Below are 18,280 nucleotides of genomic sequence, written 5' to 3' on the forward strand. Positions count from 1 at the left end.
TAAGTGATTCATGATACTCTGTCAGAAATATTTATCAAAGCTTATGTTTTAAGTTTGAATAGTAATAAGTCATTAAGTTTAGAATTATGTCACATAATTTATTTTCAGTTATTTAAAAAGACTTTTGCAGATGAAGGAAAAATGTAGTCTCCTGCTAAGGTGTACAGACTTGGTCCCAGGCTCAGTTCCTGGCCTGTGTTTAATTAGCTGATCTCATCAGGGCAGCACTTAAGGTTTTAAAACCATCCACAGCATTTTGGGAAAGGATTAAAAGATTACTGCAGATATGCATGTCTCTGGACTTCAGGTAGGAATGGTGTAAGGCTTAATTGTAAAGTTACTGACAGCTCAGTTGGTTGCTGAGGTTTGCTTTCAAGGCTTATTTATGAAGATAGATAGGAAAGTAAGTTGTGAAGAGAACATTAGGAGTCTCCAAACAGGACATTAAGTGAGTGGGCAAAAATTTGGAAGATGGAGTATTACGTGGGAAAATGTGAACTTGTCGACTTTGACAGGAAAAATAGAAAAGCAGTTTACTATTTTAATGGAGAGAGATTGTAGAAGTGAGATACAGAGTGTCGTGGTACATGAATCACAAAAGTGCAGATACAGCAGTTGATTAGGAAGGTGTATTGGCACAGTGGATGGTAAATGCCGAGCTGTTCAAATCCCAAAGGGAAACTTGAAATAGCTGCCACAACTGTTTTGCAATTTTTATTTTTATTTCGAGATGCCTTGAATTCAGTAGTAGTAAGACCACCGAATCTTAGAGGTTTTTTTACAAAACTAAATTAAATATTTATTAATAACATAAATGATTTTAAGCACATACATAGGTTTACAGGTTACCACTATAACTCCTAGCTCCCCTAATTAATCTAGCTCCCAGTTACACCTCCATTAAGGCAACAGTAAAACAACATAGATATCAATAGACCCAGGCAAAGTGCACAATACCCTGGACAGTGATATTTAAAATTAATCATCTTAGCTTTGGTTCCGAGAGACAGTGGCTTGGTACATAGAGGTTGGCAGCTTTTCACATTTGTTAGATCTTAGAATATCTTCTTCCTTACACATAATCTAATCTCCTTTATACATGTTTCTCCCTTTTTAATGTACATCCCATTGTTCTAATATATCTTTGCAACTTTTTTTTCCCATAATATAAATCTTTCATTGTACTCATATTATCAGTAATCTTTGGGAAAAATAAACACACTGTTTGGCTTAGCATCTGTTGGGTAGGTGTAACACCTTACCATCTCTTTGAAATTCACGACTCTGGTTAATCTAAAAATGCAAATGTTCTTCACACCTCACATTCTAAAATTTCAGCCATGTTTATGTATTTAGCATTTCAAACCTAGCTTCCTTTCTAATACATCAAAGCACTCAGACCAGCTGTCTGTAATTCATTTAAAACCCACAAACACACACCTACACACAGACAAACTAAGCTAAACCCTACTATTAACCTACCTTTACAATAAATTAAAATAATATTATGAAAATTATTATATTTTCATGACAAAGGCAAATGGAATGTTGTCATTTATTGCAAGGGGAATGGAATGTAAAGGTAGGGATGTTTTGCTGCAGTTGTACAGGGCATTGATGAGACCACACCTGGACTACCATGTACAGTTTTGGTCTCCTTATTTAAGAAAGGATATAAATGTATTAGAAACAGTTCAGAGAAGGTTCACTCAACTGAAATCTGGGCTGTGGAGCAGTGGGGAGGGGTGGTGGGGTGCAGCATTATCTAATGAGGAAAAGTTGGACAGACTGGGCTGTAACCAGTGGAGTTCAGAGGAATAAGAGGTGATCTTATTGAAACATATAAGGTCCTGAGGGGACTTGACAGGATGGATGCTGAAAGGATGTTTCCCTTTGTGGGAGAGACTAGAACTAAGGGGCATAGCTTTAAATGGGGGACCCCTTATTTTTAGACAGATGAGAAGAAATTTTTTTGCTCAGAGGGCCGTGAGTCTTTGGAATCCTCTTCCCCAAAGAGAAGTGGAGAATTGAATATTTTTAAGGCATGGGAAATAGATTCTTGACGAACAAGCCCGCTATTGGGAGTAGGTGGAATGTACAGTTAAGATCACAGTCAGATCAGCCATGACCTTATTGAATAGCGGAGCAGGCCCAAGGGGCCTAATGGCCTGCTCCTGCTCCTAGTTGGTATGTTCGTTTCTGTGTTTGTAAGAATTGCTGCTTGGGTGAAGTACTACCAGCTTGCTAGTTTCCATGGCTGGAAGAGCTAGTAATCATTAGTGTCTTCAGGAGAAATGGGGATTTTTCGTTATTGACGTAATTAATCTGAAATTTGATGTGGTAAGTAGGTTTGTTTGTCAATCAGCTCACAGGATTGGTAATTGATAGCTACTTTTTTTCTTGTTAACAGGAGTATTCATCTAAGTTCACCACATCAAAATAGAAACGTTCAGGTAAAGGCACAACAGTAAATTATAGCTGTTCTTGTATTCTGCGCATATATTATAAAGCTGCTTGACTTTCTATTGTGTCCCAAGCAGTAATTTTATGTTGTGATCAAAATCAACAAAACAAACCATAGCAAACAATGTGTTGCAACTCATATGCATGATGCCACTGAAACATGGGTATTTTCATCAGTAACACTATTTTTTGTGTGCAAAAGATCAATGTACAAATTATTATTGGATCACGATGAACAGCATTCTGAAGAATGTGTTTGATTTCAACAGCAACTCAAATTTATATAGTGCCTTTAATGTAGAAAAAATGTCCCAAGCTGTTTAGAGAGGAGTAAGGAAAATGATTATGAAGTTGAGATGGGCAAAGGTCACCACCAGTGGTGGGCAATGGAAGGAGTGGATGCAAAACAGACCAAAGTTAGAGGAATGGTGGGTGGTAAGGCGGTTGTAGGGCTAGAGGAAATTACAGAAATAAGGAAGAGTAAGGTCATGAAGGCATATTAAACACACAAATTACAACTCTGAAACAGACTTTTTAGCCCAACCCATCCATGTTGGTTTTTAACGTCTGTGTGGACAGAAGCCCTAATCTCATGTACCTGCTCCAATTCCCATATCCTTCATTTCCTCTTAACTATTTTTTCTGTTCTTGTATAATCCCTCCAGTTCTTCTGTGCATTCTGGCATCTTAACAAATTATGATTTTCTGGTTCTAAAGGCCTCCTATTCACAATGAACACGCAGTCCAACACACCTCCATTCCCCACCAGGACAGCCTGTAGGCCATCTACTTCTTCCTTGAACAGCAGCCTAACCAGTCCTCATCCAGCACCACCATCACCCTTGAACATCTTGCCCTTAAACTCCATTCATTTCCCCCAGATATAAAATGTCACAATGGGACCCTTAAATGATCTTAACTGTGCCTAGCTTTTTGTAGGATATATTGAACACTATTTATTCCAACTCTTTGCGCACCTCCCTGACTCTTTTTATTTGTTTCATCGGTGACTGTGTCAGCCATACTTTCTGCCCTTGTAATTAATTTTGCTTTAGATTTCTACCCTCACTCTTGCATTTACATGCTCCATTATGACTCTTGCCTTCCTTTGCTTAACTACCTCTGTTTCTGGGCATAGACTATTCACTGAAATATATAGTAAAGCTTGTTGACTCCCATAGCTACCTTGATTATACTTCCTTCCATCCTGCTTTCTGTAAGGATTCTCATTTCCTTCTCCCAGTTTCCCCACATCTTCCACATGAGAGTTTCTGAAATGTTATTCTTCCCAGCCGAGATTCCCCTCAACTATAATTGACAGTGTTCTTAGCTCTATTTCTTCATTTCCAGAAGCAAAACAGGGCCCCCCTTGTCCCACTTTCTACCCCATTAGGCTTCACATTTGACAGGCCATTTTTGCCACCTCAACCTCAATCTGTCACCAAATACATCTTTCCCTCCCTTTCAGCAATCTAAAGGGATTGTTTTCTCAATGACTCCTAATACCTGCACTGCTTTTCCACCCTCTCATGCAAGCACAGGCTAACACACTTTCCTGATGAGACTGCAAATTACTTGTAGTTCGTCCAGCTTAATATGCTGTATTTGCTGCAGTCTTCTTTACTTTATTCAGTTTGAATTTCCTCTGTGTTATTAACCCTAGATGTGCCATATGTCTTTTGTTGTGTGATTTTAATTTTAACCTCTAATCATCAAATGATTGGCTTTAATTGTTTCACTTTTACGCCTCAAACCATTATTTTAATTATTGTTTTGAACATGATAAAAAGGATAAATATGATCCATCATCTTTTCAACTTTTCCAGCAGTTTCTAGTTTGCTTTGAGCTCTTACCAAGTAAAATGTTGCCTTGGTACTAGGAACAAGCAGCATGAAGTAATTTGAGTCGGGTATAGCCACTCAGATATAGAGCAAAATTTGCTTTACTCTGTATCTGAATATTCCTTAGCTTCAACCTTGGATGTTAACAACCAGCAGAGAAGTTTCATCAATTTGGATTGGATTTGAACTAAAGTTGTAAGGAGGATTGTGTGTTAATCTGTCACACCATTCTGTACTGTAAGTTGACATTTCTTAAAGTATAACTTGTTTCTTTAACATTTCACTCACCAGGCCAAGATGAAGTGTTGAAGCAAAACATTTGAAAATTAAAAAGCTTGTGTATTAAATTTTCCTACCTTAACCAATTTCAAATGATGGGACTGGGTGATATAGTAAGTAAACTGTGTCATCCTTCCACTTCTGATACCTGAGTTTAAATCCACCTAGACTGATGGAACAAAATTGTTCTAAAATAGAAGACCAGAATTTAGGTCCTCTTTCATTACCACCTGTACTCTAGTGATCTATATATAATTACTTGATAAATATTTATATTGAATTGTCAATATTTTGAGTGCAGGCTAGTAGCCCAGTGATGGTAACATTGGAGAGTGCATCATCTTCAGAAACTGAAGAGCTAATCTGTACTCCTAAGGCAGAGACGCAGATGAATGTAATGGAAGATTCATATGAGGCAATCACAGTAAAGCAGTACAAACACTTAAAGGTAATGCTGCGTGTGAAAACAAGGATTTAACCATTAATGCATTTGAGCATAAACTTTCCTTTGTTGGTTTTAAAATTAGTATTTTTATTGAATGCAAGGAACATTTATCAATCTGATTTATGTAATCTAGTAAATTTATGTAATATAGAATGTTGATAATGTCTAGAAATATACAGAGAATTCATTATTCACTAAAAATTGGTGCCCAACATGTTTTGAATTTTTGTTCGGAGAGCAATTCCGTAGCTCTTAAATGTTCATATTTATATTCACTTATTGTAATAGTTGTGGAGATTAAAACTTCTCGGTAGATCAGCTGCTTTGTATGCTTGTTTTAGATCTTTTTGATAAAATTGCTACATACTGCAGATTAGGATACTAAAGTTAAATCATTTTAGCCTTTCATTTTGTTAAATCAGATTGCAAAAATGTAGGATCATAGAACTAAAGTGACTGGCAGCAGGAGTCTTTTAGGCACCAACGAGTTGTCCATTCCTCCCTTTTATGTTTATGTCTTGAAGGCGCTGACTCGTGTTATGACACCCGTTTCCCAGTTGATTGCCTTCTAGTATATCACCCAAGTAACTTGGTAGATGCTTGGCATCCACAAATGTGCACCTTGCAGCGGGGGTCACTGGATAGCGATTTAGGATTTTGAATTTTAGCTCATTTTCTCTGCTCAAAACCAAAGCTCACTGAGGCCAATTTTAGTGCCTTACCTGTCATTCTGGCTGAGAGCAAGTAAAACATTACATATAACAAACTTCAAGAGGATTTTAAAATTGAGGGCAAATATTTTGAAAAACAGTGCATTGGCTGATGAGGCATCAAAGCAAGTCAGCTAGGCCAGATAATGGCATGTGGAATTTGGTATAGGAGCTGTTTTGTGGTGTTCCACCTGAGTTTATATGGGGAAAACTAGATAAGCTGGCAAGCAGCGCAATGGAGAAACCAAACTTTGAGGTGACAAAGGTATGAATGATAAGTAGATGGTTTTAGTAATGGATCAGATTTGGGATTTGAATCTCAACTCAGGATTGAATGGGAAACAGAACTTGTATTAATTTAAGTCTGAGAATCAACAGGGAAGGCAAATGGAATCACTGACTAAGGTGAGCCTTTTCTGCTCTGAGCTGAAGAGCTTTTGTCTTCCTGATTGAGAGGAAAGAGATTCTGGTTTGTTAGGGTTTTTTCTGATGGGTAGTCAGACAACACAAAAACAATTGTGGAATTGATGCCATCAGTACATATGGAATGTAACACCATGTTTTTAAATGATAATGCTTGTTAGGACAGCTTGCTAATGAGGAATAAAAGAGTCTGAAAATGGACTTGGGAATTAAGCCTTGATTCTATGACCTCCATGATTATGTTCAATACACAAGAAAACCGGTATGTCAATGTCTACCTTCAGGTAACATTTTTGCCTTCACTATCAACGCTTGAGGGAACTCGAGCATTTCATTTAAGCACCTGAATTTTCATAAGACCATAAGACCTAGGAGCGGAGTAAGCCATTCAGCCTTCTGTTGAGTCTGCTCCACCATTCAATGAGATCATGGCTGATCTGATAACCCTCAACTCCACTTTCCTGCTTTGTTCCCATAATCCTTGATTCCCTCACTGATGAAAAATCTGTCTATCTCAGACTTGAATATACTTAACGACCCAGCCTCTATTGTCGTCTGTGGTAAAGAATTCCACAGATTGACTACCCACTGACAGAAGAAATTCCCCCTCACTTCTGTTTTAGTGGGTGCCTCCTTACTCTGAGATTATGCCCTCTGGCCCTAGACTCTCCCACAAGGGGAAACAACCTCTCAGCATCTACCCTGTGAAGCCCCCTAAGAATCTTATATGTTTCAGTAAGGTCTGTATTCATTCGTCTAAACTCCAATGAATACAGACCCAACCGACCCTGCTTCTCCTCACAAGAAAATCCCTCCATACCTGGGATCAACCTAGGGAACCTTCGCTGGACTGCCTCCAATGCCAGTATATCTTTCCTTAGATCAGGGGACCAAAATTGTTCACAGTATTCTGGTCTAACTAGCGCTTTGTACAGTTTTAGCAAGACTTCCCTATTTTTATACTCTGTTCCCTTTGAAATAAAGGCCAACATTCCATTTGCCTTCCCTATTACCTGTTGAGCTTGTATGTTAGCTTTTTGGGATTCATGCACGAGGACTCCCAAATCCCTTTGTGCTGCAGCCTTCTGCAGTCTTTCTCCATTGAAATAATATTTAGCTCCTCTGTTCTTCCTGCCAAAGTGCATAACCTCACATTTTCCCACATTATATTCCATCTGCCAAGTTTTTTCCCACTCACTTGACCTGTTCATATCCCTCTGTAGACTCGTGTCATCCTCACCACTTGCCTTCTCATCTATTTTTGTATCATCCGCAAACTTGGCGATAGTACATTCACTTCCCTCGTTTAAGTCATTAATATATATTGTAAATAATTGAGGCCCCAGCACTGATCCTTGTGGCATTCCACTAGTTACAGGCTGACATCCTGAAAATGCCCCCCTTATCCCAACTCTCTGTCTTCTATTAGTAGCCAATCCTCTATCCATGCTAATATACTACCCCCAACACCATGGGCTCTTATCTTATTAAGTACCTTATGTGCAGTACCTTATCGCAGGCCTTTTGGAAGTTCAAATATATTACATCTACTGGTTCCCCTTCATCTATCCTGTTTGTTACCACCTCAAAGAATTCTAATAAATTTGTTAGCATGATTTCCCCTTCATGAAGCCACGCTGACTCTGCTTGATTAGATTATGTATTTCTAAGTGCTGTGCTATTACATCCTTTATAATAGACTGCAACATTTCCCCAATGACAGATTTTAAGCTAACTGGCCTATAGATACTTGTTTTTTGCCTCCCTCCCTTTTTGAATAAGGGTGTTATATTGGCCATTCTCCAATCCTCCAGGACTTTTCCAGAATCTAAGGATTCTTGGAAGATTACTATCAGTGCATCCACTACCGCTGTAGCTCTTTCTTTAATATCCTAGGATGTAACCCATCAGGTCAAGGGGACTTATCAACCTTTAGCCCCATTATCTTCCCTAGTATTTTTTCTCTTGTGCTAGTTATTGTTTTTATTTCCTACCCCTAGCTTTTTTCCCTTGGTTATTTAGTATTTTTGGAATGCTATTAGTATCTTCTACCATGAAGACTGTGAAGCAAAGTATTTATTCAACTCCTCTGCCATTTCCTGGTTCCCCATTATTATTTCCCCAGCCTCATTCTCTAAGGGGCCTCTGTTCACTTTGGCCTCTCTCTTCCTTTTTATAAATTTAAAGAAGCTCTTACGGTCCCTTTTTATATTACTTGCTAGTTTACCCTCAAAGTTTATTTTCTCCCTCTTTATTATTTTTTGGTCATCTTTTGTTGGTTTTTAAAACTTTCCAAATCCTCTGGCTTACCACTATCTTTGCCACATTGTATGCTTTTCTTTCAATTTGATACTGTCCTTAACTTCCTTGGTTGGTTTATCCCTTTCCTTGAATCCTTCTTCCTCACTGGGTTATATCCTGGCTGAGAGTTGCGAACTATTTTCTTAAACGTCTGCCATTGCTCTGCCCTCATTCCATTGTAATTACCCTTATTTAAGTTTAACACAGTTGTTTCTCACTCTCAAACTGAATGCTAAATTATACCATATTATGGTCACTGATTCCTAGGGGATTCGTTACTTTGAGATCATTTATTAAACCTGCCTCATTACACATTACCAGATCCAAAATAGCCTGATCGCTGGTTGGATTCACAACATATTGTTCTAAGAAACTGTCCTCTTCCATTGATGATTGATGTCTTCCAAACAAAAATCAATTAATCTCAGCTGTTAGATTTTGGTAACTTTATTCGTATGAATTCCTTGAGCTTTATAAACATGATCCAGAGCACTCTAGCTCAGCAATAATCTGTTTCTATTTCTAAATTTTGTTTCAGGTGGAACTAGAAGAATGTCGACTGAGACTTGAAGAAGAAATGAGAGCACGGACAAAGGCTGATGCTCGCTTGATGGAGGTAATGGGGAAGCCAAGCCTTTTTTTCCTACTTTATCCTGGTCTTCCTGTAGATTACCTTGCAATTCGTTTATGTTCATTTTGTTGAAGTATGATAAAAGACTGGAATTTTTAAATTAATTTTTTCCTTTAGTGTTATTACATCATTAATTTGCCATGTGAGGCTGTGTATAAAGAGCGAATGAACATGGTGAGCAATTGAGTGTCACCAAAAGTGAGTGCAGCTTCTGTACTTATGGCACTTGCTAGCTTCATATGTTCCACATTTCTTCAGGCTACAGCTGTGCAATGAACCTTTTTTTTAAACTAATATAATCAGGGTTAGGCCACAATTGGAAGAGTGCCTTATTAATATTCAGTCATTAGTTCAAGTTTTTAATCTCCTTTTTCTGCATTTAAATCCACTATTAATTATAATTTTGCAAAAAAACTGAAACATGCTTTTCGCTTTAGTTCCAGAATACACTACATAATAGTAGAAAATGGAAACTTTTTTTATTTAAGCTTCATTAGCTTACAAATAAAATTATTTTACAATCCTTAACAATTAGCTTATCTATCCATATTTCCAGCATTGTACTACCAGTTTACTCTATTGCATCAACTATCATCATAAATTAGAAGACCTGAGTTTGTAAATGGGATGCTATAAACTGATTACACTTCCTCTCTTGTTTGATGGCACATTTTAGTCATCCATTAAATAGTTAAAGAGGAAAAGAGCTCTTCCAGTCTATTTGATACTTTTGTTGTGTTTTATTTTAAGTGGCATCTTGTGTCATTTGCAAAGTTCACATATATGAACAAATCATCATGCAATGCATAAATAATATTGGCAAACTCGTGGTTGTATTGATGTATACAGCTAGGTAGTACTATTCCACAAGATTTGAGGCCATTTCTTAGTGAATATAGTAGTTCTGTTTATTAGAAGTACACTGCAGGCTGGATTTTTGATTGACAGAGTTGGTTCTTGATTAATGTAAGTAAGAGGGATCAAGCAACAGGAATTTTTTACTTACAATATTAACTAAATAACCCACAAGTGATGGTTACAAGTGCCTCACTTCTTGACTGAAGGTATTTAACTTGTCTGACTATTGATTGTGCTTTTATGTTATTTTGGGTAGGGAGCACAGAGAGAACAATAATAATTGTGTTGCATTTTTTAAAGTTTGAAAGATCATAGAATTATGTAGTATATACTGCACAGGGGCAGACCATTTGACCCAACTAGTTTGTGCTGGTACTTCTCAGCCTCTCAGCATATCTTTCTATTCTCATTTTTTTCATGTACCAATAGGAACAGGAGTAGGCCATTTAGTCCCTCAAGCCTGTTCTGCCATTTAATGAGATCATGGCTGATCTGTGACCTATACCCATATCCCGTGAGGCCTTTGGTTCATAAAAAAATCTTGAGTATTGCTGAAAAGAGAGACTTTTTTTTGTTGAAGCTTTTTGTCTTGCACTCATCAGAACAATTTGCAGGAAAATGGCAATGTCAGGGGAAACAACAAATTTATACTGTATGAAAAGAGAGTATTGATTGGTTGGCCAGTGGACTCTGATTGGTAGAGGTGTTGCATGGAGAATGCGCCAGGCGATGGTGACTGAGAGCTAACTGCCAAGCATCGTTTGAAATTTAAACCAGCAGCTTTACTCTGATTGGTCAAAACATTGCCCTGGGGAATAATCCAGAGAATGGCTGTCACTTACTGTGTTTAGCTGAAACCAGTGCAATGTGTGTACATGTTCTTTCTGTTTGCAAAGAACAGAGCCCAGTGTATTAATATATGTAGCTTCCAGTACAAGCAAATGCGCCACATTGCGAGCCTGACTGACAATCTTAAATTGGTTGTCAGTATAATTCTTAACACACTGAGGATTATTTAATAAATGTTGTCCAAACGTGGAATCACATCGAATGTTGGACACTCTTTTGAGTTTTGCAAGCACGGGCTGGTTGGGTATGGTCTGTACCTTGCCCATTGCAAACAGCGGAAGAAACATGCTGTTTTACGATCCGTCAGTCTTTGGGACTTGCACTTTACATACTTAGCATCACACTGGCTCTAAAATTCATATACCACATTACTCATTTGTGTGAAAGGCAGAATGTCTTTTTGGCTTGATGGCAGCATCCTGTTAGTGGTGAATACCACTCGAGTTTCTACTGCATATTAACAGCATGAAACAGCTAATTGAGCAACACCTGAGAAATCTTGCCCTTCCAGGGTTATCTGAGGTAGACATGGCACTTTTCAGGGCCAAAAGTGACAATCTTGGGGCCATTCATTTGTAGGATATACAGTGCGAAATGACCTGATCGGGGTAGCCGCTATCCTATGGGATGTCTTTGATGCGCTCTATTTTAGCATCAAGTTTGCATGGTGATCAACTGGCTCGGGCTCTATTCATGAGGTTGCCGATATGGCCAATCTTATATGCGGAACTATTAAGAATCCCAACGCGTATATTGACCAATGAAGGTAGGCTTGTGGTAGACCGTGGTAGAGAACTCCCTGGCAGATTTCTCAACTATTTTGTCAAGGAAAGGGGGTTCATTTGACTGCTCCATTTCAAAGGTGAATTTGAGCGCAGGATGGAGCCCATTAAGACATGCAAGGAAATTATTACATGCAGTTGCAGATTTAAATAAAGCAAACATATCATCGACATATTGGAAATATGCAAGAGGTAGGTGGTTAGGTATCATTTCATCAAATACACGTTTCTCATGGAACCTAACAAAGATGTTTGCGAAAGCTTGACTTAGAGGGGATCCCATGGCAACACCGTCTATTTGAGCAAACATGGTGTCATTAAAACTGAACTCAACTCTGCGAGTTGCTGAATTCATAAGCTCAATTAAACTGATTCACGCAATGGTGGCGGGTCTAGATCGCCATGATATAGTGCTGCAGCGCAAATATCTATAACTCCTTTAAATGGAACATTGGTGAATAGGCTAGCTATGTCAAATGAGCACATGGGCACAGCATTGCTATCGATGTGCAAGTCCTGTATGGTCTTCCCAAATGTGAAGGAATCCTTCACTGTGTGTCCGGAAAGCTTGCTAAAAACTGGTTGCAACAATTTGCCCAGCCATTTGGCCAATTTATGTTTTGCAAAACCAGACATAGATAGGATAGGGTGTAAAGGGACATCACTTTTGTGTGTCTTGGGTAGCCCATACATACACAACACAGCGAGCCGTGAGGACGAACCCTCTCATATATATCACGCGGCGGCTCATCGCTCTTACACTAGTCCGTGGCAACGCCTCTATCAATCAGAGTCCACTTACCAACCAGTCAGCACTCTTTTCATACTCAGCTCTGTAGTCCTGCCACATCCAGTCGTGAATGGTGGTGGACAATTAAACAACTCATTGGAGGAGGAGGCTCCACAAATATCCCCATCCTCAATGGTGGAGGAGCCCAGCAAATCTGTGCAAAAGATAAGGCTGAAGCATTTGCAGGAGTCTTCAGCCAGAAATGCCGAGTGGATGATCCATCTTTGCCTCCTCCAGAGGTCCACAGCATCACAGATGCCAGTCTTCAGCCAATTCATTTCACTCCACTTGATATCAGGAAACGGCTGGAGGCACTGGATACTGCAAAGGCTATGGGTCCTGACAATATTCCGGCAATAGTACTGAAGACTTGTGCTCCAGAACTTGCCTTGCTCCTAGCCAAGCTGTTCCAGTACATCTACAACACTGGCATCTACCCGGCTATGTGGAAAATTGCCCAGTTATGTCCTGTACACAAAAAGCAGGACAAATCCAAATCGGCCAATTACTGCCCCATCAATCTTCTCTCCATCATCAGTAAAGTAAAGGAAGGGGTCATCAACAGTGCTGTCAAGTGGCACTTGCTTAGCAATAACCCGCTCATTGATGTCCAGTTTGGGTTCTGCCAGGACCACTCAGCTCCTGACCTCATTACAGCCCTGGTTTAAACATGGACAAATGAGCTGAGCTCCAGAGGAGACGTGAGAGTGACTGCCCTTGACATCAAGGCCGCATTTGACAGAGTGTGGCATCAAGGAGCCCTAGCAAAACTGGAGTCAATGGGAATCAGGGGGAAAACTCTCCGCTGATTGGAGTTTTACCTAGCACAAAGGAAGATGGTTTTGGTTATTGAAGGTCAGTCATCTCAGCTCCAGGACATCTCCGCAGGAGTTCCTCAGGGTAGTGCCCTCGGCCCAACTATCTTCAGCTGCTTCATCAATGACCTTCCTTCCGTCATAAGGTCAGAAGTGGGGATGTTCGCTGATGATTGCATAATGTTCAGCACCATTCGCGACTCCTCAGATACTGAAGCAGTCCATGACCAAATGCAGTAAGACCTGGACAGTATCCAGGCTTGGGCTGACAAGTGGCAAGTAACATTCACGCCACACAAGTGTGAGGCAATGACGATCTCCAACAAGAAAGAATCCAACTATTGCCCCTTGATGTTCAATGGCATTACCATCAGTCAACCCCCACTATCAACATCCTGGGGGTTACATTGACCAGAAACTGAACTGGACTAGCCATATGAATACTATGGCTACAAGAGCAGGTCAGAGGCTAGGAATCGTGTGATGAGTAACTCACCTCCTGACTTCCCAAAGCCTGTCCACCATCTACAAGGCACAAGTCAGGAGTGTGATGGAATATTCCCTACTTGCCTGGATGAGTGCAGCTCCCACAACACTCAAGAAGCTTGACACTATCCAAGACAAAGCAGCATGCTTGATTGGCACCACATCCACAAATAATCACTCCCCTCCCACCACCACCGATGCACAGAGTAGCAGTGTGTACCATCTACAAGATGCATTACAGGAATTCACCAAGGCTTCTTTGACAGCACCTTCCAAATCCACGACCACTACCATCTAGAAGGACAAGGGTAGCAGATAGATGGGAACACCATCACCTGGAAGTTCCCCTCCAAGTCACTCGCCATCCTGACTTGGAAATATATTGCCATTCCTTCACTGTCGCTGGGTCAAAATCCTGGAATCCCCTTCCTGATAGCATTGTGGGTGTACCTACACCTCATGGACTGCAACAGTTCAAGATGTCAGCTCACCATCATCTTCTCAAGAGCAATGAGGGATGGGCAATAAATGCTGGCCTAGCCAGCGAAGCCCACATCCTATGAATGAGTAAAAAAAAATTGTATAAATTTGTTGTTTCTCCTGACATTGGCATTTCCTTGCAAATTGTCCCGATGAGTGCTTCGATCAAAAAAAGTCTCTTTTTTTTTCAGCAATAATACTCAAGTTCTGTCTACCAAACAACTATTTTTTTTAAAAATCCATCAATCTGACATTTAGAATTAACATTTGACTTTGCATCAAGTGCTAGTTGCAGGAGAGAGTTCTGAATTTCTGCCACCCTTTGCATGAGAAGTGTTTCCTAACTTCACTTCTGAAAGGCCTGGTTCTATTTTTTTTAGGATCTATGCACTAGTCCTAGACTCCCCAAAGACTCATCTAGATTCCGTTCGATAGAATATAGGCTATTTGCCTCAACCACTTCCTGCAGTGGTGAGTGAGTTCCACATTCAAATCATACTCAGTGAATAAATTTCTCCTTAATTTTCCATTAGATTTATTAATCTTGTATTTATGGCATCTAGTTTTGGAATTTTCCACAAGCAGAAACATTCTCTCCACATCTACACTGTCCACAACTTCATAATTTTAAAGACCTCCAATAGGTCACTTCTAAGTTTTTTTTAAAAGAAAATAGTCTCAAACTCTTCAATCTTTCAAGATTGGTTTAAAATTACTTTTTAATATCTACAAGAAAACATTTGATGTTCAGTGCAATGTAGATTTTATAACAGCAGGATATTTTATGACCACTGGAAATGCTGCTTGACAATCCACACTCTGTTTTAAGGTTTTAGCTTAGTGTTTTGTTGCAATGTAGACGTGGCTACCTTTTACCATGTGATACAAGATCTAGTCCCCTATAAAGTAAGTTTATGTTGTTGACTTTGCTTAAACTTCAACAGGGAAATAAGTAAAGGATTGATATTAACAGTATGTATCAGAAAATAGAACAATGTGTTCTAAGCATTCATTACAAAATAGTTTTTGTATTTTGCTTACCTTTGGTAGCTTGAGGTTGAGAATACCCGACTTCGGAACATCAATCTATCTCTCTCTGATGCTCTGCATACACAGTCAACAACAAGCACCATTCTTGAGGATGAAGGTGTGCTAGAAAGCATTGAAGCCTCTTTCCAGAAATTTCATGCCTTTTTAGATCTATTAAAGGATGCTGGGTAAGCTGTAGTGCATTTCTCGTCATTTCCTTGCTGATTTATAAAGGTTGCTTGTATTTAAAATACTGTAGGCTGTCATATGACCAACAATCATATTTGCTCTGGATATGCATTTACAGTATAATTTCAATCATTCGTTAATTGTCAACAACTCGAATCATCTATGCCTACAGTAACATTACCCAATAGATTGATTGACACAGAGGCCGAATGCCTGGCTAACCTTACTGATGACACTTTACAAGGGCAATGTTCTTATATGCAGGATGAAGACCAATTAAATGCTGATTGAGTAACTGCAGTTGTTGCATTCTGACCTCATACATTTATTTAACATCTATTAGACTTTAGCTCATGTGATGATGGATGTTATTTTAAAAAATATTTTTGGGAATATGGTGAATTCTGTAAAGAAGGCTGCGTGTGTGTCTCTGTCTGTCTGTGTGCACCTGTCTGAGCGTGCGCCTGTCTGAGTATGTGTTTGTGTGCGAGAACTAAGAGATAAAAGGGTAAAGGTATTAGGTTCATGCATTTGTAGTGAGAGGTTATGGTGAGGTTGGATTTACAAGTAAATAGGTTGGGTTTGAAATTTGTATTATGAGACAAGTGGAGACTTGGTTTTTCAGCTGTTGAATTTCAAAGGGTAGGTTAGAAGTGACAAGGACCTTCTACACCTTACAAAGATTTCATAGGTAAATGGGAAGGTATATTAAATTTTATTGACCCAAAAATAGAGGCAATAAGAAAACATAGCAGATTTTTATATTTGGAGAAGTTGAGTTCAAAGAGGTGTGAGGACAATGGACTTTAAGATGAAAGGGGAAAAGGATATTTAAGGAAAGGTATTTAGCTGAGTTGTGGCTGTGAGGGAGAAACCACTGAAGACAGCTTCTGTGTGCTGGAATGCTGAAAAGCTGTGAAGGATTTAAATCTGAAGCAGCCATCCAGTTTCAACCTAGAAAAGTTTTTGTTTTCAGAAATCAGTCTGTTTCTGAGGAGTTGTGTGGTATACCTTTTTTAAAGTGACATTGAGCAATATTACTGGATTTTTATAGTTAAAATCTATAAGGGAGTTGTTGCCAAGAAGGTAGTTTACTTGTATGTTTTAGCTAAGTGGATTTTTGAGGGGGTGGGGGGTTGTCCTGTAAGATTTTTTTAACTGTGCAACTTTAATCTTAAATGATTAAGTTTATTTTTCTTTTTAATAAATCATTTATTGTTTAAAAATTCTGAAGATGTTACTGGAGTTCTATGCTTTTGGGGTCAGTAGCATTTTCTCCTCATTTTCAAAAGCCTTTTTTGTATTATGATCAGTAAGATAGGTTTCCCTCTGGAATCTGGCATGCTCAGCAAATAACATCTGGTGTGGTCATAACACTCATCTCCCCCTTAGTGGCAGAACAGTGCATTGTAAATTACAAGGTATCCTTATAATTAGTGATAACAACACTTGGGAACTTCACTAATAAATACAGAACATGGGTACATTTGTTTCAAGTGCAAGTAAATATTTGAAGGGAAAAAAAATTCAGTGCTTGGTACTTTATGGCCTAGAGCCTGAAATTAACAGGTCTTTTTCAATCTCCACAGTTTTATCAGCAAACAATAATTTAACCCTCATTAATTGAAAACTATAGAAGATATACAAAGTAATCTTTATGAAAAAGAAACCAATATAATGCTGTGTTTCTGTCCCGAAGCCAGAGCTGATTCATATTTTTTAGTCTCCACAGTTCCTTCATCAAACAGCCTTTAAAAGCTGTTTGACTTGAAATCCAAATATCCAATCACCTCAAACCCTGCTTTACCTGAATCAATAAGCATTAAACAATTCACTCTCTGTGAACGTAGCTCTAACAAAAGTCCTTTAGTGGTTATTTTGTTTCCTCACGCCAGATGTAAAATTTATTACAATCAAAAGAAACCTGAAAACTTACTTAAAAACAACACATTCCATCTTTTAGTATTGAAGTGAACTTTTGCCTTCAAAGGCCTCGCTTCTCTCCAGTTACATGGGCTTGCATCCTAACCTTTCCCTACAGATAATAGAGCTGTAAGTTCAGGTTTCCATGTGTGCAACCTGGCAGTCCTTTAACACCATCCCTTTGCTGCACATTTGTGACTTTTCAATCCTCCACACACTAAGCACTTGCTAATACTTCACAATTTGTGGAAAGTGTGGTAATGGTAATGAACTTCTATTTTCTGGTGTTAGTTCACTTCCAACCTCTAATGATGTAGCAGTGGACAAGTAACTGCTGTTACATTACAAATAAAATTACATCTCCAGCTCTTTATATTTTATCTCAGTAATTATATCACAGCCGGAATGAAGAAGGAAAAATGCAATCAAAACCATTGGTGGGCAAGCAGACTGATGTGTTTTCATTCTTTGGGTTTGTTCAAGAAAAGCTGGGTGACATAATCGAAAAGCACAGCGTCAGTTTATCCATGTGTGCTGATGACACCCAACGCTACCTCACCACCACTTCTCTAGGTTCCTCCACTTGCTGAATTATCAGATTGTTTATCCACCATCCAGTACTGGGATGAGTAGAAATTTCCACCAATTAAATATTGGACGGACTGAAGCCATTCTTTTTGGTCCCCACTAGAAACTCTGTTCCCTAGCTACTGACTCCGTCCCTCTCCTTGGCAGCAATCTGATTCTAATCCAGTCTGTTCGCAGCCATGGTATCATATTTGATCCCGACAGGAGCTTCTGACCACATTTTCATGGCATCACTAAGACCGCCTATTTCCACCTCCCTAACATTGCCTGTCCTCTCCCTTGTCTCAACTCATCTGCTGAAACCCTCATTCATATCATTGTTACCTCTAGACTTGACTACTCTAATGTACTCCTGGCTGGTTTCCCACAGTTTCCCCTCCATAAACTTGAGATCATC

At 39.1% G+C, this 18,280-nt stretch overlaps 1 protein-coding gene across 1 annotated transcript in view; it reads left to right on the forward strand.

Annotated features, from left to right (window-relative positions):
* Positions 1-18,280, forward strand: part of cep78 (centrosomal protein 78) — a 67,228-nt gene that overhangs the window by 45,320 nt on the left and 3,628 nt on the right. The window contains exons 11-14 of the mRNA XM_078567532.1: positions 2,411-2,453; positions 4,886-5,032; positions 9,002-9,079; positions 15,205-15,371. Coding sequence (XP_078423658.1) covers positions 2,411-2,453; positions 4,886-5,032; positions 9,002-9,079; positions 15,205-15,371 — 435 coding nt within the window. The remainder of the gene's footprint in view (positions 1-2,410; positions 2,454-4,885; positions 5,033-9,001; positions 9,080-15,204; positions 15,372-18,280) is intronic.

Source organism: Cetorhinus maximus, chromosome 2, assembly GCF_964194155.1.
Source record: "Cetorhinus maximus chromosome 2, sCetMax3.hap1.1, whole genome shotgun sequence".
Classification (NCBI taxonomy): domain Eukaryota; kingdom Metazoa; phylum Chordata; class Chondrichthyes; order Lamniformes; family Cetorhinidae; genus Cetorhinus; species Cetorhinus maximus.